Genomic DNA, 24,914 nt, shown 5'->3' with positions numbered 1-24,914 from the left:
AAGAAAAAAAATTAGTAATTAGCACCATTAAAATCGTAGTAAAGTGACTGTTTAAATGGTTCTTTTAGCCTCGTAAACACAGCGCAAACAAACAGACTTTAATCAAAGCCAGTTACAGCCTACAATTTGGAAGCCCAATTAGTTTTTGAGAAAGATCAGACACCCATGAACAGAGGACCACATTTGAAATACAGCGCCTCCACTTTGTGTGAAAGCTTGCAAAGGTAAAACACTCCCCGTTTGGTCCGACAGTCGGGGTGACTGCTGACAGCATAGGTAAATCCACCGACATTCTCCACAAATCTAATTAAATGAGGGGCATGCTCATATGGCAGCGCAACCCCCATTGCTGCACTCTATGTGCACACATACCAAAATGCAGACATGCACACAAATACATTGTGCGCGTCTGAAAGCACAGTAACCAAACCAAACCTGCATTAAAGCTGAAGTTTGTCAACTTCATCACGTCTCACCATAACAGACTGTAAAGGAGCATGAGAAACTGAACACGAGAAGAGTTCATCTCTTGCATTGCTGCTGGAGATGTCCATCAGCAGAGCAGCTGCTGGGATATGTTTTATATAAACTGGAGTATACAGGCTAACCTCTCCCTCTGTGCCCTAAGGAAACATGACTGCTTTGGATTGGAACTCAGCTGAAGAAGGAAGCCCCAGTGGAGTTCATGCATGCACCACAACCCTGTGGCCTGCGCCTTGTCCTGTCTGCGTTGTGAGTGTAGGCGGCCCCAGTGAGCCGCCACTGTTGGATGTTTGGAGTGAGCTGGTGTTTACAGTCCTCCTAACAGAGTGCTGAAGGATATGGGCTGACATGTCGCCACAATTTAGCCCGCTTGCCTGCCTGTGTTCACATTCCCTCTGGTAGGAAGAATCGGGGGGAAACCTGGGAAACTATGTAGGACTCACTAGCCTTTCTCCATTTTTAAGTAATATAAAAATAATCAACACCAGAAAAATGCATTGCCTTTTTTAGTGAAATTAAAATGGCAAGTTTATGGTTTTAAAAAGGGCATATTTTCAAAGTGAAATTTCTTATAATTTATGAATCACTACATTGGTTCAAACATGCCTGAGAACAATGCTTAAAATAAATCATTTAACAGCAAATAACCCATTGCAGGTTAAAATTGTAAATGGAAGAAATATGAAAATACTGTTGCCTTTTCTGGGCCTCAATCATTTAAAATAAACTGAGCCAAAATAAAAACCCGTTTCATCATTTGACAAAATATTTTTTGGAAATTATCCATACGGTCTTCACAAAACTTTAAAGCAAACAAATCAGTTTGTTATTGGTGCACAGCATCTTAAGATAATATTGTTGTTCAACAGTGCATATTAGTGAAATCAATAATTGTGCAAGCAAACGTAAAGGCCTTAAAGCTGCCATTCAGACCACATCTTTTTTTTTTCTCCATCAACATCATTCTGACTAACTAACAAAAGTGACCAAAAGAGACCATTATGTAAATCTAGTTAAATAAAATATTATATTTATATAATATATAATTAATATAATATATAGTTCTATAGTTTCAGGTTTCTCTTGTAAACAAGTCTCTGAGGCTCAGTGGGATTAGCCTGTATAAATAAAGGCTGAATGAAATTATATTTAAATAATCAATATACAGTTAGTTTTAACAAGTCATAATACTATTTGACTTGCATGACTTGTTTCATTGGATTTTATACTGACTTTTCCTTGACTTACTGTCAGCTGATGCAGCAGCAGGTCCATGAGGAAGACTATCTTGTTGCTAAACAGCACATAACAGCAGTTGAAGTTACTGCAGGAACATGCCAGATAGTAGACATTTACAGCAGCGCAAAGAGATCTAAGAAAGAAAGACAAAACAACAATTATTAATCACAACTTTAAAATAAAACACCCCATGGAATTATTTAAAGAAATGTGGGATGTAAAAGTGACCTGGGCACTGACATTATCTGCAGGCATTAGGAAACCAAACACACTCTCCTCTATTTGTGGTTTCTTAAGGGTGCAGTTTGTCTTCACTAGTCAAAAGTATATCTCACTGACAGCGCAAGGACGGAAGTGAGTTTGAGTAATAAAACACTCGTATCAGCTACTTAATGTGGAGACTCCCCTCTGCAGCCACCTTTTGAGGTGCTGAGTGCAATCCTCAGTCCCATCTTGGCCGAGCTGGTGCTGCATTTCCGCTGGAGAGATAAAACAAAGCAGCTCCGAACAGCAGCCAGCGTACCCCTGTGTTGTGTCTGCTCTACAACAAGCCGCAGGGAAGATTAATGCTTCTGATAACTGACCGATCATTCTGCTTTGACTGCTACTCCCCCTCACCTCGTTTCATCAGTTAATATTTTCTGACAACTGTATATTTTATCCATTACAGGAATAGCGTGTCCTATCTGCTCGGTGGAAAGATGGAATCCCTCTCTCCAGAGCCTAAAGTAGGCCGTGTTTACTTTAACTGGTAAACATTTTGATATCTACCGAACCTTCACATCTGCTGTGCGTTTTCAGTCAAACCACTCTGGCATGGTGGAGGAAACGGCATGAGGCGAGCGCTCAGCAACGTCTGCCAAAAAACTATCGCTAGCCTTTGGGTTTTCCGCAGGCACGTCACTCATTTCAGCGTGTCAATATTGACACAGCAGGATAAAACTGTGAAACATGGAATGTGGTGTTAAAGTGAGAATCACAACATTTTGAGTGTTTGGCCAAGTTTCAAACTGTTGTGAAAGCTTACCACCTAAAAGCAATAAAATAAGCAGCAGCAGAATAATAAAAATAAAATAAAATAAAATCACATTAGGAACTTTCTTTCAGAACATTACGTCTGTGTGTGACAAATAATGACAGCTCCTTATTAAATAATAAAAGACATTGTGAAAGAACGAAAAGAATGGTTGAATACACTGACAGGCCAGACTGTGGAACAAGAGGGAGAGTAACATGAGAACCTGGGCAGACGATCCTTTGTGTGCAGCTTCACAGCATCAGATTCTCAGAGACTCTGATTGTTGAGTGAACGCAAGACGGAGATAAGCTTCTACACAAATACCAAAACGACAACTCAAATACTTTTTTGGTATAATTATATGTTTCATGCATCTTATGAGAACAGTCAAAGCAGCCATGTGCATTCCTCCAAAGGGCAGGAGTTACTTCAGGGGTCTCAAGTCACGATTGTAGCATTTGAGATTATTCAGTTAAGTAAAGAAGAGCACAATAGTGGGGTTATCTTCTATCTATCACAGATTAAATGGCGAGGCAGGACAGACATAATTGCGGCCAAAGAAATGTGTTTAAATGGCGAAACAAAGTTCATGTGGGTCAGTGGCATTCAGGTTACACTGAGACTCAAACTTCATTTGCTAGTTTGTCCCAAGATGTGTATGGAGTATGCAAAGGTTCTGTCAAGAATAAGGAACGAGCGATAAATATAATTCATCTGATCCACTCAACTAAATGTAAAGAAAGTAATTAGTGGACTGGAGAGAACCAAAATCAGCTTTATAGTTATTGCACCGAAGCACAACGAAAGGTTTATACCGATTCATAATCCGAACGGTGTGCATGTAAACACTTAATCTGATCATTTTATTCCGATCGTGGAAAAATGACCCGACAGCGCATGTGCGACCTATATCTACCTCATGTATTTTCCACCTGACTAGATGCTAATAATATTAGCATGTCGGGGAAGCAAAACTGGTCGATAAGCGACACATTTCTATTAGAAACTTTGAAAGAGCTCAAAATTATCTGCATTACCTGTAGCTCAGTCAGGGAGTGCAGTAACGTCTCCACCGTCATTAAAACCTGGCGCAGGTCCATTTTGGGGGCTCAGTTTTGTTTACGTTCATCCTGGAAGTAGAACTTCTTCTTCTGTGTTTTTTAAGGAAATGTTACCAATCTGTGCATGTCAGTACTTCTATTCAGAATAAAAGCCCACTGCATGTAAATGCTCATCATGAACGGATTGTGCCCATGTAAACAAAACATTCGGATTATTTAATCTGAAAACATTTCAATTTGGTCAAGAGAATTTTGTGCATGTAAACATAGCTAGTATGAGGGTTGCAAAAAAAGCAACATGTGGCGTGGGTGGGGGTCCCAGCACAGGCCGCCCAGTGAGCGATGCAGCCATTGGTGCTTTTGCATCTCCTAGGATGTCGCGCAGGTGGTGGGGGGGTGATGATGAGAACATACAATACATACATAAAAGCTTTAGGACATCATATAATTCAAGTTATCAAAAAAAAACCAGTCATATTTTCTCTGGCTTCATTTTCTTTTAGCAGGAAGAGTTTAAAATGTTCTTGTTAAAAAAAAAAGAAAAAAAAGAAAGAAATCCATCCATCCGCTGTTTGCCTCAGTTTATCCAGCATTAAAGTTGTAATTATTTCACATGATGGCTGTTTTCTCTCTTCGACATGACAAACACCATCTAATGAAATCACTTGAAGTCTGGAGAGACAGATTGGGCCCTCAGCTCCACGTAATGAGCATGCAATTGCTTTGTAACACGGCTAATCAGGCCAGTCTCTGGTCATCTCTGAACAAATGAGGAGACTGTCAGAGGCATGTCTGAGTTATGCTCTTACACCAACTTGTACAATGAACAATCGCAGCAATCCGTCTTTGGTTTCCCCCCACCTAATTGAGCTTGATGAGCATGACACCTGATATTACAGCCTCTCTGGGAATCTCACAATCTGAGGCCCCCCACCCCTCTCAGCCCAATGACAGCTCTTTTAAGGAACAATTTGGTAAGTGCCACACCAGGCTTTCTCATGTTGCTAACAAAAAAAAGTTCTGTGGATTGCGGTGTGCCCATCCATTTCAGTCACAGTTCTCTACCGCTATGGGTTTCTCATTACACAAAGATTATACTCGACAGGCTTTAAAAATTACCATAACCATCTTTTTCCCCTCGACTCACCTACAGCATGATTATGATCAGAGCAATTCTGCTTTGGAAACAAAAACCACAAACTTGTTTTGAAAAGTTCACCAGATGGACTTTAAAGGTGGGGATTTATTGCTGATAAACCAGATTGAGAGCGTGTCAGACACACCTAATTAGGCAATGTAATCTGCTCTCCAACACTAACTGGATAACATCTTACAACTATTTTACCTGTAAATCTCTTCAGGTCTGTAAAGACATGAGGCCAAGAGGTAAAAGAATGGTGCACACCTGATCCTGTCCAACCCCTCTGCAGCCCTCCGGGGCTCTGACCTGGTAGCCCACAGGTCCACACATGATAAGATGGCGGTTTAGTTGAGGATTAGTACAACTGACCTCTGAATTTAAGATCCTAATGCTCAAAACAACAGAAAAACTGCACCCTCCCAAAAAATTTTGTTTTCAAAATACCTAAAAAATCTGCCTGATTTTAGTGACTGGTGGATTCTCTGGGATAAATCAAAACTAACAACTACAGTGTTTCCCCAGCACTGATGTGAAGAAGTATGTCAGTTTTCTACTCTAGTCAAATTATTAAGGTAAATTGCCAAATCTATGCTGAGCTGACAAAATAAGCATGTAAAAGGCTCTTTATGCTTTTTGTCACTGCTTTAAGATATATCATCCCTGAGATCTGCTCTCCTCAACCCGAGTCTCACATTCCTCACCCTTTTCTGTGTCTTTCCTATGGGTGCAGTCGAGCCCGACGGGAGCCGTGCTGCAGAAATCTGACCAACTTCCAGATCAGGTTGAGCCCCCTGCCTCTTAAACAGGGGAAGAAAAAGAATCCTAAGCCAAAATAAAAGGTGAGGAGCAAATCCATTTCCTTGTGGTGTCAAACAATCCTTTCATTCACTGCAATCTAAATGACATTTAATTTGATTCTGCTGTTGATCTCTCTGATACCCAGAGTGCTTCCAAGACATCTACTCTGGCTGTTGTGCCACACTGGCCAGGTATGAAGGAGGAGAAATCTGATGAGCCGTCACACAGCGCCATTCACAGAAGTGTGCACACACACATACACACTTTTACGAATGGTGGAAAACATCCTGAAATAAAACCACAGGTAGCAGGTCTGATTTCACAGGATACACCAGGTCATGCGAGACAGTGATTGAAATACAAATTGGGTTAGCACGCGTGTTCCTCTGGAGCTGACTCGTCATCATCGCAGTTCATTTACAAAACATCACAAACTTTTGACGAAAAAAAAAAAAGAGCCAGAGTTCTTTCAAATGGTTTTAAAACTCTGTTATGTAGAACAGATGAAAGTATTTTCTATGACTTGAACTTTTTCTACCAACAAAGTGTACCTGTAATACGACAGTAATCCGTCGCTACCTCACGGTTCGTTTTTAGCGGACTCGCTCTATCGCGGTTTTTCAAAATAAGATTGGACATGACACACAATTGGCTGATTGATGGATGAGCCGCATAATCGGCATGGAATTTTTATTTAAAATAAATTTTAAATTATTTAGCACCAGTGTGCAGCCCAAGCTGCAGAGAAAGCTTCTTCATGCAGCGTGTCATAGCTCCACTGCAGAGCGGAGAAGTGGGCGGGGCCAAGAGGCTGTTGATGGTTTTCCACTTATCGCGGGGCTTCAGGGTACGGCTCCTCCTCGATAAACGAGGGGCTACCGTACATTCATTTATAAGAAAAAAATAAATAAAATTTAATTTTACACTGAACAAATGTTCTGCACACATTAAATGTAGAACCATTAAAAAACAAACACCTACGTTGGGTCTTTAATGTACTTTTCCAACTGAATGCAACAAAACTGCTTCATTATTATTTTGATTTAAAGCTTTAAAATAATATTTACTAGTTTTCTGAGAAGTAAACAAAAGCTTGGCTATGACAGTACAGGCTTTTTAACAACCGGTGTTCATCTTTAGAAATCAAAGCAGATAGTGACTAATTTATATTACATTTTTATGAAGTTGGATATTATTTTTTTTGACAAAAAACAAGCTTAACATAAAAAATAAAATAATAATTTACACTTAAAATAATTTGGACAGTTAAGAAAGTCAATAAATGGGCAATTACTTAAAAAAAAATCCTATACATCTGTTTAATAATAGGACATCCAATTAACTAGTCTATTTACCATGTACCGCACAGTATAGAAGGAGTACAAGTTTTGAAGGAGTGGTGGCACAGAGGCTAGAGAAGATGGGCCTGTGATCGCAAAGTCGCAGGTTCAACTCCCAGTACTGTCAACATCAAAATGTGGGTGGAAAAGGTGAAATACCCACTCCTCCCTTCACCCTCATTCACCTCACTCTGGGGCCCTGAGCAAGGCCTTAACCCCCACCATCTGCTCCCTAAAACAGGTCTCTCTTGAAAATGAGTTCTCGTGGCTCAATGAGACTACCTGGATAAATAAAGGGTACATTAAAAATTATTTTTTTTTTTTTTACAATATTCAATTACAAAGGACTTAAAAGGGCTTGAACATTTATTATCTGGAGTTAATAAAGCATTCTCCTGTCAAAATGTTGATTTTTATAACAAAAACAATAAAACTAAACATAGAACATTGTTAGTACAATTATAAAAAAGGTAATTATGAATTTTATGAAATCTTATGACATTTTGCTAAACTATCTCAAAAATCAACACCGCGAACATCACACGATGTAGATGATCACAAAAAGGTGTTACTGGACAAAACAATTACAGTAACACAAGCAAGTTCGAGATAATTAGTGAACTTCCTGGATTGTTCATTAGTAAAGCTGCTTGTGAAAAAGTTTGCAATGCTTTTTTTCTTGTTTTTTACAGGACATCATCACACCAGTTCAGGTCAATGATGGCAGATGCATAAAAGGCTGATCTACACACTCCAGTGACCGTGGGGTTACACCAGAACATTAGCAGAGGCTTGTAGAGGAATTAGCTCATTAATGTAATGGTAACAAGATGGAAGCAGACTCCCTGGGGAGAGATATGGCATAAGGTTCTCGGCAGCTGCCTTTTTTTGTAAATCACTCCGCTTATCTGGTGGGAGGAGGTGATCAATACGGCAGCATCTCTGTAAACAGATAATGTAGCACACTAGGGCTAGCCTTTGTATAGCAACCAATTAGGTCACACAAAAATATAGATGACAGATTGTGATAAGCAGACAGCTGGGCTGCATCCTTGTGTTGCACCTCATCACGAACTTCACTACTTGAGTGACAAGAGCCAAGTCTGATCCATCTTGTGTTTTACAGAGAAGGATCTATTGGCATTTATTTAAAACATGACCAATATAAACAAGGGTTTGATTTATTCACAAGTTCTAAAGTGTTACCAAGTGAAATTTATTGATGAACAACATATAAACCACAGAAGCAGCATGTTGTGTTCACTTTATGTGGTAGTAAATGTCTATGAACTGAGCTAAGGTTCAAAAACAAGCAGTGCCATCAACATTGAACAGACTAAAGCCAATAAAATACAACTCTGAACTCGCTGATAAAAATAATTCACTTTGGATTTTAGGGTTTGCTTTAAACATAAGCAGGAAATGGACACATTTGTCTTATCTGTTCTGCAGCAAAACAAACAAAAACTATCAAGAATTGTTCTTATCTAAGTGTGCACACTTTATGCAATCAAACATTTTGTGCTTGAAGAATATTCCTCCACTGGAATTAATTTTCTTTTAAACAAAAGGGTGCTTGAAATTCCTTCATATTGCAATGACTGAAAGATTGAGAGACTACAAAAAAAAATCAATACACATGCAATGTCCTTTAAAAGCCTTATAAATATAAGAAGCATTTGTCCATTAGCAGGGACTCAGAGCCCAGTAAATGCTAATGAATGGGAGCACAAGGCCATTCGAGTCCATTACAAAGTCCCACTTCTGAGTCCAGAAACCCCTTTGAGGTTATCTACTGGCAGGCTATGGAACTGATAGACGCCCCAAGTCAAAAATACTCTGCTTTATTTAATATATGGGACATGTGTACGTTCTGTATTCGAGGGATTGGAACAAACAAATTGATTGTAGAAATGTAACGTCATAGCTTTCCTTTTGGAGCAGCACTTTTCTAGGTTAATACATTTTCAGAGTAATTATTAAGATGAAGCAACTACAGCCACAAAGTAGTATAGTGGTTATGAACTCGGATGAACTCGCTGACATCATGCATCGCAAAACAATCGCAAAGAGAAAAATAAAGCAGAGCTGTCAATTCTTTTGGTAAAAGAAAACCCATTGAGTGGAGAAGCCATAGGAAAGAAGGGTTCATAATGAATATTTAACAGTATCATAAAAAGTAAACCCTCATTTCTTATGTCCTGATACATGCAGCGCACCCTGCCGGCTTGAAACACAAGCTTGATCAAATCACTCCCAAAATATTGGGTCCTTTTATTAAAAACAGAAAAACAGACATGCTTACACTGTCAAGAAGGAAATGAAACGGTTTAGTTTGGTGATCATACTCACTTGAGAGGAATACGGGGGACGGCAGTGGGTGTGGAAGCAGCAGTGATGACCTGCAGAATTTGTTCCAAAGCTGACAGGCCACCTCCCACTTGGAAGGCCACTTGGTTCGCATTGTTCTGTTGAGCCAAGGACACAGAAACAGGGTTACAGTCAGGGGACAACGAGGACCCAGCAGACAGGGGATTACATGGCTCTCAGAGGAAAGGGAACCTTTTTCCTCTCCTACAGAGTTGAGGGACTAAAATCTCAAACAAAGTGGTCCCTCAAGTATTCCTGTTTAATCTCAAAAGTGCACAGAATGACTCCGCCCCATAGCAGTCAGGTTTCACTTTAAGGCAACTGGTCTGCAGGCTCTGGTTTAGCACCAGGGTGGTCTAAACAAATGACAACAGGCAAAAAAAAAAAAAAAAAAACTGAGAAAATGTCCATCCAGCATTGTAATGAATATGTCACGAGTTAGGAAAAAATCTGTACAGCAATACATCTTTGTTTAGAGACTTTTGCTGTGCAATCTTAAAACATTTGCAGCTTCTTAAACTTGTGGAACTTGCCTTAAAGTTTCCTTCAGATATGAAGCATTCTGATAAAAAAACAACAACAACAACAAAAAAAAAAAAAACAGGTCCTTATGGTGTTGGTCAACTGCTTAGTTATTTCTGTCATGTATTATTTGTTTACTTCCTGTAACTAGAAGTATATAACTAAAATACAAAAGGAGATTAACAATAGTAATATTTAGAGATTCACAAATACTTGATTTGTGACTGGAATCTGTCAATTTAAAGCTCGACACTTTAAAATTTTTTCCTCCCCTCTTGCTCTGTTAACACACCACAGCTCAGAATGTTTTTTTCTGTCCATGAAGGAACAAATATCTGAGCAGCTTATTTGCATTAGCAAAATGAACTCTGTAAGGTATTTAAAATAAATAAAAAAGTAAAAGCTCTGTAACCTTGTGCTGTTTTGGACATTTTTTTTTCCAAGTTTGTTTGCATAAATGCATTGCAAAGAATGCTGCAACTTTTTCAATTTAACAAAGAAGAACAAACAAGCATTTAGTAATTATAGTACTTTGACAGAAATTAGAATTTTCCCAAGGGGAATAAGAAAATAAAAACAAAAAAAAATAGAAAATAAATTAAATTAAAAACCAGACAAGGAATTTGTTTTTCGAACACACATGCCACAGACTGAAAAATAAAATTCCTGTACAAACGATATAGCAAATTAAGTCCCTGAGGTAAATTAATATTTCAGAAATAATTTTTAAATTTACTCTGCATTTTTACTAATATAACCTGAAACAAGTTGTTTAATGTAAACTTTAGAAGAGTCATTTGTTAGATCTACATTAAAATATTTTTATGCGTTTAAAGCAATCACTTTTAATTGAGTTTAATTTATCAGTTGTTTACACTCAAATTTATGCCTCTGACACATCTACAGTATGTCCTAAAGGCACATGAAACAATAAATAACACCGCATCCAGTCAGGAACACCATTGTATTGTTATTGAGGTAGCTTTTTTCCTTACTTTCTTCATAACAAAACCAAACCAACAAACAAAAAAAGCATTCGATTCATGAACACATGCGGACACATTAATCCTAGCTACCAGTATGAGTGAGTAATTGGCAGCAGGTTGGTGCTGTTGCTACTAAGTGTTGTTCATGAGCAAATATAAAGCCATGAGCTAGTTCTGGCTAACGGCGTTTTTGTGCCAAGGCTATCAAGGACGACAGAACTGGCAGAGAGCCCCTGACGGAACAGGGGACAACTACCAAGGGGCTGCGTTACACTGCAGGTCACCCCTCAGCCTTGTGAGGTTACAGTCCCCTCAGCTCTGTGACAGCACTAAAATCCATGCACTTCACAGTGCTTTTGTTCCACAGATGGGAAGTTGCTAACAAGCCTGAACACATTGGAATAGAAGTGCTTTCCCAAATTACAGGTAAGCTCTTCATCTGTCATTCAGGCTGGCTGCTCAGAGGACTGCTCCTCTATTGTGGTGTTAGAGTCTCAATGATGAGTGTACAGAGTGTATCTGACAAAATAATGTTAACGTGCTAAAGAGGTCTTAACGCTATGAGAAATGTCTCAGTGGCTGTCTTTAGAGTGAAAGCAATGTTTCTAAAAGACCACATTGTGGCTTCCTTTTTATACATTACCAGTAGTTTCCATGTGTAACCAATTAGGTCTCAATCACTGATCTTTTCTAACCCCAACATCAACACATCTAGCTAAAAGCTTCCAGGCTAACAAATGAGAAAACGTAGCACTTTCATAGCAGCATATCAAATGGTATTAAAGGATGCAACTGGGACCTGCCCAGTTACATCATAGGCTGTTCTCTGTAGAAAACCAGAACAGCTTTTTTTGTTTTTGTTTTATTCACTCCTTTTTATCCCCACTGATGACAGATTTCTCTGTTGCAATGAGAGAAATCAGAAAGAAGGGCTTAGATTATAAGTGAGATTAATTTAAAGTTAGTCGTATTGCACAAATATCCACAGAGAGCAAAATTAGGCCAGGCTATAAAACCAAGCACTCTTGAATAAAACACATTTCATGCTCAAGGCCTGGCAATTTAAGTTTTTTGTGACAACTCTAGTGAAGGTAATAAAAAAAAAAGTGTTTACGGTAATACGAAATTTTGCAGTTATTTTGTAAAGGTGGAAGCTCCTTTGACTGGCAAGTGGCTAACTCTGTGTATTTTCACTACATAAGTGGAACCCTTCATTTATCAACTGACTTTCAATAATGGGTGCAAAAAAAAAAAGAAAGAAAAATGGTAACATTTTAATTATCAGGTGAGAAACTAATTTTCTCTGTAAAAAAAAAAAATCTATTACGGTAATAAAAAAGGAGGAAGATTTATGAATGGCTGAGCATTGAGACTTTGTAATTAGGTCCTGAATTATACAAAAGGGTCAGTCCCATCTAATTATTACTCAGAGTGACTATTGTTACACCAGCTGATGGGAAGGCCCGGGCAGGTGGTGATTCCTGCTACAGTATCTGCAGCCCAACAGACCAGCTAAATTGCTCACTGTATTCTCCACCCAGCAGACACTCACTAATTAAAGCAGAGGGGAGGACGGTCACAGTGATGCAGCACTACAAACAGATGGGCAACAAAAGAAAAACTCCATTAAGAACAAATGTTACCTTTAAAGTGTGCCTTAAATCAGCAGCCCACTCCTTTACAAGTAGAATGCAAATCACACTGTATCCAAATGCCACTCAGCACAGAAGAACGTCACCATTATAAAGTGGGTAAAGCCAACTTTAACCCACATCAAGGCTGCTACAGTAAATGTTTTTCAAGACTTTAAGAAGCATAAACTCGTGTTTATACTCGGGCTCTCCTCAGGGATGTGTGTTGAGTCCCCTCCTGTTTACTCTGCTCACGTATGATTGTGCAGCTACCCATCCAGGCTGTCACATTGTAAAGTTTGCAGATGATACAGCGGTGGTGGGATGCATCACAAACAATGATGAGTCCAGCTACAGGCAAGAGGTGGAACACCTGGAGAGCTGGTGCAAAGAGAATAACCTTCACATCAATGTGAAGAAGACAAAGGAGATGATTGTGGACTTCAGAAGGAACAAAAACATCTACACCCCCCTGAACATAAGAGGATCTGCGGTGGAAGTGGTCTCCAGCTACAAGTACTTGGGTGTACACATGAATGACAACCTCAGCTGGAGCAACAACACCACCAGCCTGATCAAGAAAGCTCATCAGAGACTCTACTTCCTCAGATGGCTGAGGCGAGCTGGTCTGGGAAGCTCAGTCCTCACCTCCTTTTACAGGTGTGCAGTGGAGAGCATCCTGTGCTCGAGCATCAATGTGTGGCATGGAGGCTGCACAGCTGCAGAAAGAAAAGCTTTGCAGAGAGTGGTGAAGGCTGCACAGAAATCTGTCGGAATCAGCCTCCCCACCATCACAGACATCTACACCTCCAGATGCAGGAAGAGGGCCACCTGCATCATGAAGGACCCCACTCACCCAGCACACACACTTTTTGCCCCACTCCCCTCAGGAAGGAGGTTAAGGAGCATTAAGTGTAGAACCACTAGACTGAGGAATCTACCCTGAGGCTGTTAGACTCATGAATCTCTAACCAGAATAATCACTGTGAAAAACCATATCATGGTGCTGCTGATCTGTTTAAATGTTGATGTGTTCATGCGTGCACATCTGCTCACAGACTCATGTTCATGTTTGTGCTGATGTTCAATGTTTTTATGTTATGAGTGCTTAGTGTATATTTAGTTGATGTTTTTCTTAGTTCATATCTTAGATGTTATTACTGTTTTTCTTATACATTTTATTGTTGGATGTAACTGGGACCTTGTGTACATAATTTCGCTCCACCACATGTACCACATGAGGTGCGAATGACAATAAAGAAACTCTGACTCTGATACAACATATGAATTTCAGTATTTAATCCGTGCTCACAGTGTAGGTTTAGAAAATGAACCAAGTGGTTATTTAAAATTATTTTGTACATTATATACTAACTCGGGGTTGCTGGTTCAAGCCCAGGTTGCATCAGGAAGGGCATCTGGCGTAAAACAATTTCCAAATCAGCCATCACTAGCTGTGGCAACAGAAGGGGGTAACCGAAAGAAACTTACATTACTTACCAACTCACTACCTTTGGGTTTAATAACACGAGGTGACATATTGAGTGCCACAAATACTGTTTATACACAAAACGTACTTTTAGCAATAATTATTTTAAAGTAGTAAGTGAAAAAGAAGGTATTTTTGAGTTGAACAGCAAGCATTCCCTCTAGCACACAGTGGCATGCTGCTTTATAGGTCAAACATTAAGCGCAGAAAAAGCTTCCTCCAGCACATTTGTGTAGCCCATACTGCAGGATAAACTTCCTGCTGCAGCTGATCAGCTGACCTACGTGCAGAGCGGCGAAATGGGCGTGGCCAAGAATGCTTGCAGGTGGCAAAGAGCAGAGGAGGCAGGGAGCTGAAATCATGACATTCTGTGCTCTTTTAGAGCATTTAGAAACCTTGTTTAGAATATTGCAAGAGTGTGGGAAGGGTTTAAAACACCTTTATATTATAATGAAAATAAACTATTAATTGTACTAATATTCCTACATGGCGGTTTTTCCACTTATCGCGGGTCTTCAGGATACAGATCCCCCCGCAAGATAAACGAGGGACTACTGTACAGTATTGGAACAATGTCCAGATCTATGTCAATGTGCACGTTTAACAGACCAGTGTCTCGACCCCTCTCCATGGCAACACAACTCTTTAGCAGTAGCAGCTCATCTACCAGCGAATAAAAAGAATGTAGCAAATTCTGGCATTGCCACCTGGCCTTTAAGGTCCCCCAATACTAAAGACGGGAGGTACATTTTATTTTTGGATGAATAGCGGACATGGAAAAGTAAATCAGAAAAAAAGATTCAAATGTCAAAAATACATTTAGTCAACAATAAATTGTGCTGCCTCTTTAAGAGTCAGCAGAGTAGCCTGTTGTTCGTCCTAACAGTTACTGTAGATTCATGTACTAAATAATGTGCAGATTGCTGTTTTTTCACAGTTTTTTTTATCTTTTATAAGATGAATCTTGAAGAATAAATGCCAGTAAACAATAGTTGAAGGTATCATAATATTCTTTAGTAATAATTTTTAAATGTTTAATTTGTGTTTACATTTTTAGTGAAAAGAACAATGTCAATTGCACTAGCTTTTCAATGTAAAGTTGGCATCTATACTAATTGTTGGTCAGCAGTCTATGAGTACCAGTAATACTGTTTGACATCATTTACATTTATTATTTATCTATTTGACACCATTTATCCATCAGTCCATTATCTTTACCCACTTCCCTTCTGGGTCACAGGGGTCACTTGTGCATATAAAAATATATAAATATGAGTTTATTTATGTAAAATAAACCGTAGTAATTTAGATCAAAGTTCATGCTCAATAATCCAAGTAAAAAATCCAACAAAGTTAAGTCGGGTCCTCTAGACATTTTTTTTTGTAGTAACTTGGATTGATTAAGTCCTTTGGATGAAGGATGAAATGTTTCAACAACAAAAAAAAAAGTCCAGAGAAATCTGACTTAACTTTGATGCATAGTAATTTACATTTAAAATGATCAGAATGCATCAATATTTTTTTAATTTGGGCATCACAACCCTCTGAATTGTAACTGACTGATAAGGTACCTCATGAGTTTCAAACCAGATACAAATCTGAAAAGATCTGATGGTACAAGAACCAATACAAAGAGACCCCAGACATTGCAGGGGAAAAAAGTCAGGCACAGCCTTAGATATTTTATATTTTTTTCCGGATTTGTCAGATCCATTTCAACTGCAAGAGGAAAACCTACACAGTATAAGGCAGGTGGTCACATTATTATGTCTAATAAGTGTTGTGCCTCTTTGATTTAAATGCAGCAGTAAAATATGTTTGGGCTACGAATGGAACCATTCTAAACTGAACTGGGGCTCACCTCTGATAAAAGTTGTGCCAAAGTTGAGCATGTTGTGTCACTGCTGACCTGGGTTGCATCTGTCAGTCTGCTGAAGGCCCATCCAAGAAACCTCGTTACCCTGCTACTCTATGCTTCACCCCACACACCCCACCATGTCCCCTGACAACTTCCATCAGTCCCTCAAGTCAATCAAACCAGACTGACAGCTACCAAATCAAAATGTTAATATAGTCTATTTGGCTCTTGGAGAGCCCTGTTCCTAAAAGTTTACGACCTGTCAAACATGTTGCTGTTTTTTATATGAGTTAAGTGAAAGTCATAGGAAATACTTAATAACTTGAAGAGATTTAGAGCTAGGCCAGTGTACAATAAAGAGAAGAACTGAAAAAAACCCTCAATTGATCGTTTCAATCACCAAAAGTAAAGTGAAAAAAATCCAAGTTTGACACAAATCAAACAATTAGGGGTCACAGAGGGAGAAACACACATGGGTCAATCACTAGTTATACCCTAACATGTAAAGGAGGAGGAATAGATTTGGGAGGGGGTGGAAACAACAGCGCAAGAGGAGAGGGTTGAGTGTTGTCTAAGGAATTAGCAAAGAAAGTGGAGACTGAATCAGATATGGGAGAGAAAAAACAAATCTCTAGGTGAGCCAACGACATGAGGGATACTTGTTAGGTCAAATAATCTAAATGGCCCCAATTTGAAGTGACTCAGGGGCCAGACAGCAATGCTGATACAGACTATTTATTTGACTTTGTCAAAGGATTAGGCAGGGAAATGTTACCCAGGCTGTCACTCTGGTGAATCATAGTTCACCACAACATTGGCTGGATATCCGTGAAAGAAGGTGTTGAAGTAGAACTTGCCACAAGGGTGGCAATCTGCTTGAAACAAAGTAAAAGACAACGCAAAAGCTGCTAGACACAGCCTTGATCTGCCTCTTGCCTACGACACTGCTGTTAAATGGAGCACATCTCCTGTGGCCCACTGACCTTTGACCTCCCACTGAGAGTATGTGGAGCTGAGGGGAGGAGCCCTCATGTAGCAACAGCTTGTGTGCTACTCCTGTCATGCTGCTCTCCTCCTCGGACCTTGCAGGACACCATGCCACCCACCACCACCTCTTTCTTTGCCTCTCTGGGGAAATTTGGTAATGGCCTTACCAGCCGTCCACATCATTACTGTTGGGACACCATAATCTCTCTATACACACACTCAGAGAGGTGCACGGAGGGCTGTTATGATGGTTCAAACCACAAAATGGCATGAAATTTATGTCTCGTTACAGAAAGTGGGCTGTATATTCCTCCCATCATAAACATGATGACAAGTGTTTTAATTCTTCCTTCAGTTTCATATTAATGTGGGTTTTGGTATTAAAATTAAACACACACACACACACACACAAACGTAGAATATGGGCAAAACATACTGCAGCAAAATAGGTAAAAAAAAAAAAAGGGGAAATTTGACGACTTGCCTACATTAAATGAAGAATTTTTGAATGGTAAATCAAATTTACGATTGTCTAAACAGTGACATTTGAGTCATGCAAGCCACAGACGCTGGACATTATCTAGTTTTGTGCTCGGAACTTCTTCTATTTGCAACATGTGCACGGTAAAAACAGTTAATATGGTCTTTGTTAGCCTTTAACCAAAAACAAGTGTGTTTAGAGCACACTGGAACCGTGAGACTGCAAAACCAGCATTCACTGAAAATACAAACCAAAAGGTCCAGAGTGGCAACAAAATAATTCTTTACAAGCATATGTTGTATTAAAATTGTTGAAAAGGAGCTTCAAAACACTAAAAACAAGTCTACTGAATAATAATAATTTTAAAAAATACAAATACCCAATTACTTTATGTACGATATCTGTATTTTATCTGCTGTACCTGCTTTTCTAAAATTCTGGAGATCTCTCCAAGAGTTCTGTCCAGACCAGATGCTTTATTATTGGCCCACTGCCCGCCATCTTGGCCCTGCAGTTGCTTCAGGAGGTCTTTCACCAAACGCTGCAACCTGAATGAAAAGGTGCCAAAATTAAATTTCTTCACCTCAGATTTTCATGTAACCAATAGATCTGAAACTATTACTGGATCAGTTCAGGTCTGCACAAGATCTGTTTTAATACATGTTGTAGTTGAAATATTCAGTAAAGAAAAATGAAAAAAATAAAATAAAAATTACATTTCAGGATATGATGCATAATATTTTATCAGACTATTTTGATTCAGTACCGAAAGAATGTAAAAATTATTTGTTTTAATCTTAAAAGTACACCGTCATCATCATCATTGTTTTGATTATCAATATTATTGTTGTTTTCTAATAAATTACTTTGAGAATTTTATATTAAAATGGTTTAAAAATGTTAGATGAAACCATTAAATAAATAGTCAAAATTTCAACCGTTAAAATTGTTAAAAACACTCACTTGGCTTTGTATGGAGACTCTGGGACTTGATTCTTTGCTTCCATTGAGGTCTCGTATTCCTTTGCCCTGCAGACACAAAGGCAGACGGTGTTTTTGCAACGGCAGGAGAAAAAGAAAGCCCATCAGTAGTTGTGGAAGCAAAAGATCAAAGAGGAAAAAAGTGAGATAACAGTTTGAGTCTGTTTAGCAAATTGTTATTAGTGTTAAACATTGAGACCTTGGCAGTGAAGGGACCGCCATCAGTCTATATTTTAACTTTTATTTTTTACAAAATGAGGATGAAGTTGTTTACTGCAATTATTATCAGACAATACTTGGAGGAAAAATGGCAACAAGGCTTATGTCACTGCTTGAAAGTTCAAGGTCAAAGTTGTTATCGGAGTGGCATTAGGCAAAGAGACAAAGTAATTCAAAATATATGCTTACATGCCTTTGTGGGTACAACTGGGGTGGACATTTATCTTTCAATAAACCATTCCCATACATGACAAGTAACTATTGATCAAAGTTTGACAGAGCACCTTCCAGTAATCCATCTCAACACTGATGGAATCAAGACATTTCCTGGCTTTCGAAAGCTTGGTCACACTCCCAACACATCATACCTGGACAAACCAATTACTGTTCACATCTCTCTCAAGGGCAGTCACTTAGAAGAAATTTATAAATGACCTCATCGCAAGGCCAAAAAATAAGATGAGGAAAGTGTAACAGATAGTGGTGTTGTTGGCTCTTTTTAAATACTTTAAAAATCTGTTAATTAATAAAACATCTTTATAAAAAAGCAAAAACATCTTAAGTAATCTGTTGGAATAAAAATTTAAAGACCGCTTTCACTGCATCAGAAGTCAAGTTGTAAATAGGTGTATCAATCATATTTCATTTTAAACATGCAAGATAAATAAATGGCACACAATTGCTCCAAGAACCTCTGGCCTGTTTGTGAGTCACAATATTAATATATCAATCTCTGACAGGTTTATACCGTATCAAGTTAAAAAGGGAGTAACAGCTGAGCAATTAATTATAGTCATGTTAAATGTGCAATAAATCCAGGTATTTAGCAAGAGCAGAGAAGGCACAGTGTAATGCAAAACACCTCAGAAACCAAGAGATTTTCATAGATTTTAACCTCATTTCTTTTTAATTTAATTGCACTTTTCAAATGGGTGGAGTTTGCATGTTCTCTCCGTGCATGCGTGGGTTTTCTCCGTGTACTCCGGTTTCCTCCCACAGACCAAAAACATGTATGTTGGGCTGATTGGTGACTCTAAATTGTCCCTAGGAGAGAGTGAGAGTGAATGGTTGTCTCGTTTGTTTACATGTGGCCCTGTGTTGGACTGGAGCCCTGGGTGTCCTTCGGTCTCTCACACAGTGATGGCTGGATATGGACAAGTGACCCCAGAGACCCGAAAAGGAAGAAGCAGGTGAAGAATTTGAAAATATGGATTGAAAACTGTTGCAGAAATGCATTTAAACCTGTTAATGCACACAAAAATGTAAAGAAATGTTTGATCAAGTCGTCAACACCTCAATGTAACCCATTAATCTGATGTATACAGAATTACAATTATTGATTTTTTTTTATATTCACAAGCCTTTATGTTCTTATAGGCAAAATATTAAGTAACAAGTTAAGGCTGTGATTGCAATTTCATGCTGTATTCCATACAAGACTGCCTTTGCACACAAACTGCCACTTGTGTTTCACACTCCCACATAAAAACACACTGACCACTCTGTTTCCTGCTCAGTGGAGCACGAGCAACCCTCGACAGAAAGAAACAATTTGTATCAGAGCCGTAGACTTTGGTTTCTGGATTCAGAACCCAACCCTGGACACTGACTGGAGGGATACTTGTATTTTACTTACAATTTTATTAGCTTATCCATCCATCCATCAATCATCTTTACCCACTTCTTCCTTTTCAGATCGCGGGGATCACTAGGGCCCATATCAAGGAGTGACTGTGCGAGGGGCGGGATACTCCCTGGACGCGTCTCTAGTCCATCACAGGGACTCTGAGACAAACAACCATTCATTCTCTCACTCACACCTAGGGACAATTTAGAGTTACAGTAGTTCCTCGCTACTTCGCGGTTCATTTATCGCGGATTCGCTCTATCACGGTTTTTCAAAATAAGATTGGACATGACACACCATTTGCTGATTGATGAATGAGCCGCATGATCGGCATGAAGTTTTTATTTAAAAAAAATTGTTTTTAATTATTTAGCACCTCCTGCGTCTTTGTGCAGCCCATACTGCAGGATAAACTTCCTGCTGCAGTTAAACAAGTGATTAGCTGTTCACCGTGCAGAGCAGAGAAGTGGGCGTGGCCAAGAGCGCTTGCAGGTGGCAAGGAGCAGAGGAGGCAGGGAGCTGAAATCATGACATTCTGAGCTCTTTTAGAATTTAAAAACATTGTGTAGAATATTGCAAGAGTGTGGGAAGGGTTTAAAATGACTTGATATACATCTATATAAATAATAAAATAAACTACTACTTACTACTTGTACTAGTATTCCTACTTCGCGGTTTTTCACTTTTCTCGATTCTTCAGGGTACGGATCCCCAGTGATAAACGAGGGACTACTGTACCTATCAGCCTAACATGCATGTTTTTGGTCTATGGGAGAAAACCGGAGTACCTGGAGAAAGCACACGCATGCACGGCAAGAACATGTAAACTCCACCCAGAAAGGCCCTCGGCCAGGATTCGATCTGACAACCTTCTCGCTGAGAGGCAACAACTCTACCAACTGAGCCACCGTGCTGCTCTTCATTAGCTTATTTTATTTTCAAAAACAGTTCTTATTAAAAGAGGGCTGGGCCAGATCACACCTCCTGACACTCGCAAATAAAATGCTGAGTGCACAGCTTTATGACACAACAGGGCCCCATGACGACTTTGTGAAAAGTGCTGGAGAACCACTCGCTTTTACGAACACCATACCGCGTTTCAATAAAATGGTTCATTTCCACCCAGTGGTGAAGTGGCTCACCTTTATGTTTACAGGGGCTCTGTGTTATTTATGACCTCTAAAGGCCGGCTGCCTTTGAGTGCTGGTCTCTGCGGGGCTACTGCCGAGTGATGGCGAACAGAGGCAGATCGTGTTGTCACTTTAGAAGCACCGCTGAGTTTCACAATGGTACAAAAAAAAAAAAAAACAAGAATACCAACAATAAAGTGTTGACAATAAATGAATGGCTAACCCTGTAATTATCTCTTTAGTCATCCTAAGGATTTATCTGCTCTTCTGGACAGCTTATCAACAATATATTCTCTTTAGAAACATCACATATGTAATCAATAACGAGACTAGAGTATATCCAGTCCTTTAACAGTCAGTGCTAAACCATCTAAAAAATTACTCCAGCTATACTAAACAAATCATAAAGACGATCAATTAAACAGCTTTAAAAAAATTTACTTTTTCAACAACCTAAACTACTCAACACAACACACTCAGTGGTTAATCTAAAAAATAAATTAAACTTGAAATGTCACAGAAAAATCTTGACCGTAGCAGAAAACAAATTATTTAAGAAAAACTAGATAAAACCTGCCCTTTTCTGGACATTTCTTCTTTTAAAAAAAGTATATTTAAATTAGACTACTCTTTATTTTGAGAGTTATTTAGTTTAGTTTTTAATCTTAAGCAAGTTTATCTTGATAGGGGCTCTGGAATTTTGAATGTTGACATATTTGCTGAAAGATGTGTAGTAGCACCAAGGCTGCACAAAATATATTTTTTAAATGTACGCTGTATATCAATATCGCTAAGGACTGCTTCAATTCATAGTGTTTGTTTAACTTAAAATGCCATTCCCTCAATCTCTGCACATCAATAATATGTTTGGTGCAATGGATGAAGCCTCCATCTTATTTAGATGAAAATGGCTGAGATGCAAAAACAAACAAAATCATCTTGATAAAAGAATAGAAAGAGAAGAGTGAAGAAAATATCACCTAATCTCTGATATCATCATCATTGCTATAATTAATACAACTGCATGTTTTCCTAATTTGTTCCTCCAGGATTTTGTGAACATTTTGTGATTATTGTGTAACTAAAAATGTTGCAATCAAAGTTGCATAGTTAAAGCATTTCCCCCCCCCCTCTTTATAAGATGGCAAAAATGGGCGTATTTCCATGTTGCAGGTTGAGGCCCAAGCTCTTATTCCACGTAGTGAAGCCAGAAAAGGGAATAAGGTGTTTAGTCAAATTTGCAACTAAGCAAAATCAGACGGGATTGGTTGAATTAGTTAACAGTCACAAATCACATCACAAATTCCTGGAGGGACTGTACAATCTTTCGTAGTACTACAGTGTGTAGAACTGGAATCAACACTGTACGCTGACTGCATATCATGTGGAATTTTACTTTTTAATTTAAAAGCCTTTATTAGTGCAAACTGACTTAAACTAGGTTTTTTTTTCTAAGCAAAATTTTAATAATTACCAGCTTTGTGATCATTGATGGTGGTCTAAATTCACCACTGTGAGTATGCACATAATATGTGCAGCTCTTAGTGTGTGTGTGTGTGTAAGAGAGAGAGAAAGAATGAATGAACGAGAAACACACGGTAAAGTGCTTTGCACAATGCTCTGCATACAAAGAAGAACTGAAGCATAGATTATGTGTTCATGTCATCCAGCTTGTGATGGAATCCTCTTCATAATCTGCATCAGTGACATCTTTATTAGTTCTATTAGTCGATAAGAATTGTCAGCATGGCATCTGTTCGTAGTCTTCTCCTTTCCTGTTCCGACAGCGAGTTAAACTGATAGAGCTCAAGTCCAGGTTATGACATGCAGCGCCGTCACCCCCAATTTGTTGATTACTATCGATTTTCTTTGATGCATCATTAAAAAAAATCAATAACTCAGAAGAAGAAAAATAGACATGGCTCATACATACTTTAACATACATTTTGTACATTGAAGACGACTCTAGATTTGGCAGCCTAGTGGCAGCAATTTGGAGGAAAGCTCTTTACAGAGGAAAGACTAGGACCCACGGATCGATTTGCAGCTTTGCTCCCCAATCACAGAAAGTGGTCATAAATTAAGCTCATCACTGTTACCTTGTAGACAGCAATGATGCAAATAACATCTGCTTTCTATCTCCTTGTCACTAATAAAAAAATAAAAAGTCTTGGCACAGTTTTTGTTCTGAGAGTTTGTGAGAGGATGAAGAGATACGAGCAGAGCGACATACTGATCCAGAATTAGAAAGAAAGAGGATTTTATTACCTGGAATTCATCCGCGCTCGAAGCTTCTTTGCTTTCTTCCTTGCTTTCTGCCGTTCTTCTCCATCTTTTACACTCTCAGAAGAAACAGAACTATCTGTCAGAATATCCACAATATATTTCTTCAAGGAAAGATGCTCCTAAAAAACAAACAAAAAAAATTAGAATTGAACAATGGGATATCCAATTCAATTCATTTCAGTTTATTTATAGCACCAAGTCACAACAGAAGTCATCTCAGGGCACTGAACAGAAACATCCATATATAAATATGTGTATAAATTCAATCAGTAACATTATTTATCTAAGGCAGGGTAGAGATCCAAGTGTGTAATAGTGTTGCAAAGGACTGTTTGGATGCAGAAAGTTGTACGTTCCAGGTGTAAAGCATTTACATTTTCTAAAAAACAATGCGTTTGGTGAATGGTGATGACGGAAGAAAAATGTTTTATTCGTGTCATTAATATTTGACAATATTAAAATCCCTTCCTTTCCTAATACAATGCATCATTTACATCAAAAATTTGGCAAACTGCTAGTTCACAATGAGTAAAAACAATCTCAGACTAACGATGAAAGACAAATTATAGCATCAGAGTGCAACTTATAAACTATTTTAACTTCAGAAAAAAAAAATCAATGTTCTTATAGTTTGAAGTTGCCCATTGCTACTAATCTACAGAGTAAGCTGTAACTTCTAAATCCCTTAGACTAGATTATACACATTTACCATGGCTAAGCCAAAATAAGCAACAAAAAAAACCCCACAAAGTACTGTAAATCAAGCTTTCTCCTTCTAGTTGGCTACAGCACTAAAATATCTATTAAACAACTGTGCATCCAATAATTACATATGCTACAAAGGGTAGTGTTTGTAGGTTTAATAAAAATATGATGTTTCTTCTTGGTGAGAAGTCCAAGATTGGTTTCAAAGCAATAAAACATAAGGAAATACAACAGAAATACAATAATGCTTGTCAAATGTAAGTACAAGTAATACACTTAGCATGTGATACTGAATATACTGTCTGACGTCTCAACAGCACCACTGGACCCTGTAATTGCCTCTGATTGTCTATCCTCTTTTGTATCCACCTGCCCTCCCATAGACATGCAAGCAGCCCGGAGGTGTTGCCTTCTGTCTGGCCTCGTCAGACAATTCTGATATTTCCACCAGGAGACGGGGGAATGTAACCCAATTTGAGCAGCATGATGCATGTGCAAGAAACCCAATTACCCAATTAACTTGTCATCCAGCACCCTAGAGAATAGGATAGCCCTGAAATAA

The 24,914-nt window shown here is 38.7% G+C and overlaps 1 protein-coding gene across 1 annotated transcript in view; it reads right to left on the bottom strand.

The window, feature by feature from the left end:
• scaper (S-phase cyclin A-associated protein in the ER) overlaps positions 1–24,914 on the bottom strand; it is a 71,059-nt gene that overhangs the window by 15,127 nt on the left and 31,018 nt on the right. The window contains exons 20-24 of the mRNA XM_037683519.1: positions 23,630–23,766; positions 18,368–18,433; positions 17,826–17,952; positions 9,433–9,548; positions 1,732–1,855 (exon numbers count right to left, since the gene is read on the bottom strand). Coding sequence (XP_037539447.1) covers positions 1,732–1,855; positions 9,433–9,548; positions 17,826–17,952; positions 18,368–18,433; positions 23,630–23,766 — 570 coding nt within the window. The remainder of the gene's footprint in view (positions 1–1,731; positions 1,856–9,432; positions 9,549–17,825; positions 17,953–18,367; positions 18,434–23,629; positions 23,767–24,914) is intronic.

The sequence above is a fragment of the Nematolebias whitei genome, chromosome 10, assembly GCF_014905685.2.
Source record: "Nematolebias whitei isolate Nwh7 chromosome 10, NemWhi1, whole genome shotgun sequence".
Taxonomy (NCBI): Eukaryota; Metazoa; Chordata; class Actinopteri; order Cyprinodontiformes; family Rivulidae; genus Nematolebias; species Nematolebias whitei.
The sequence above is the reverse complement of the archived record's forward strand: the minus strand, read 5'-3'. Positions and strand labels throughout refer to the sequence as shown.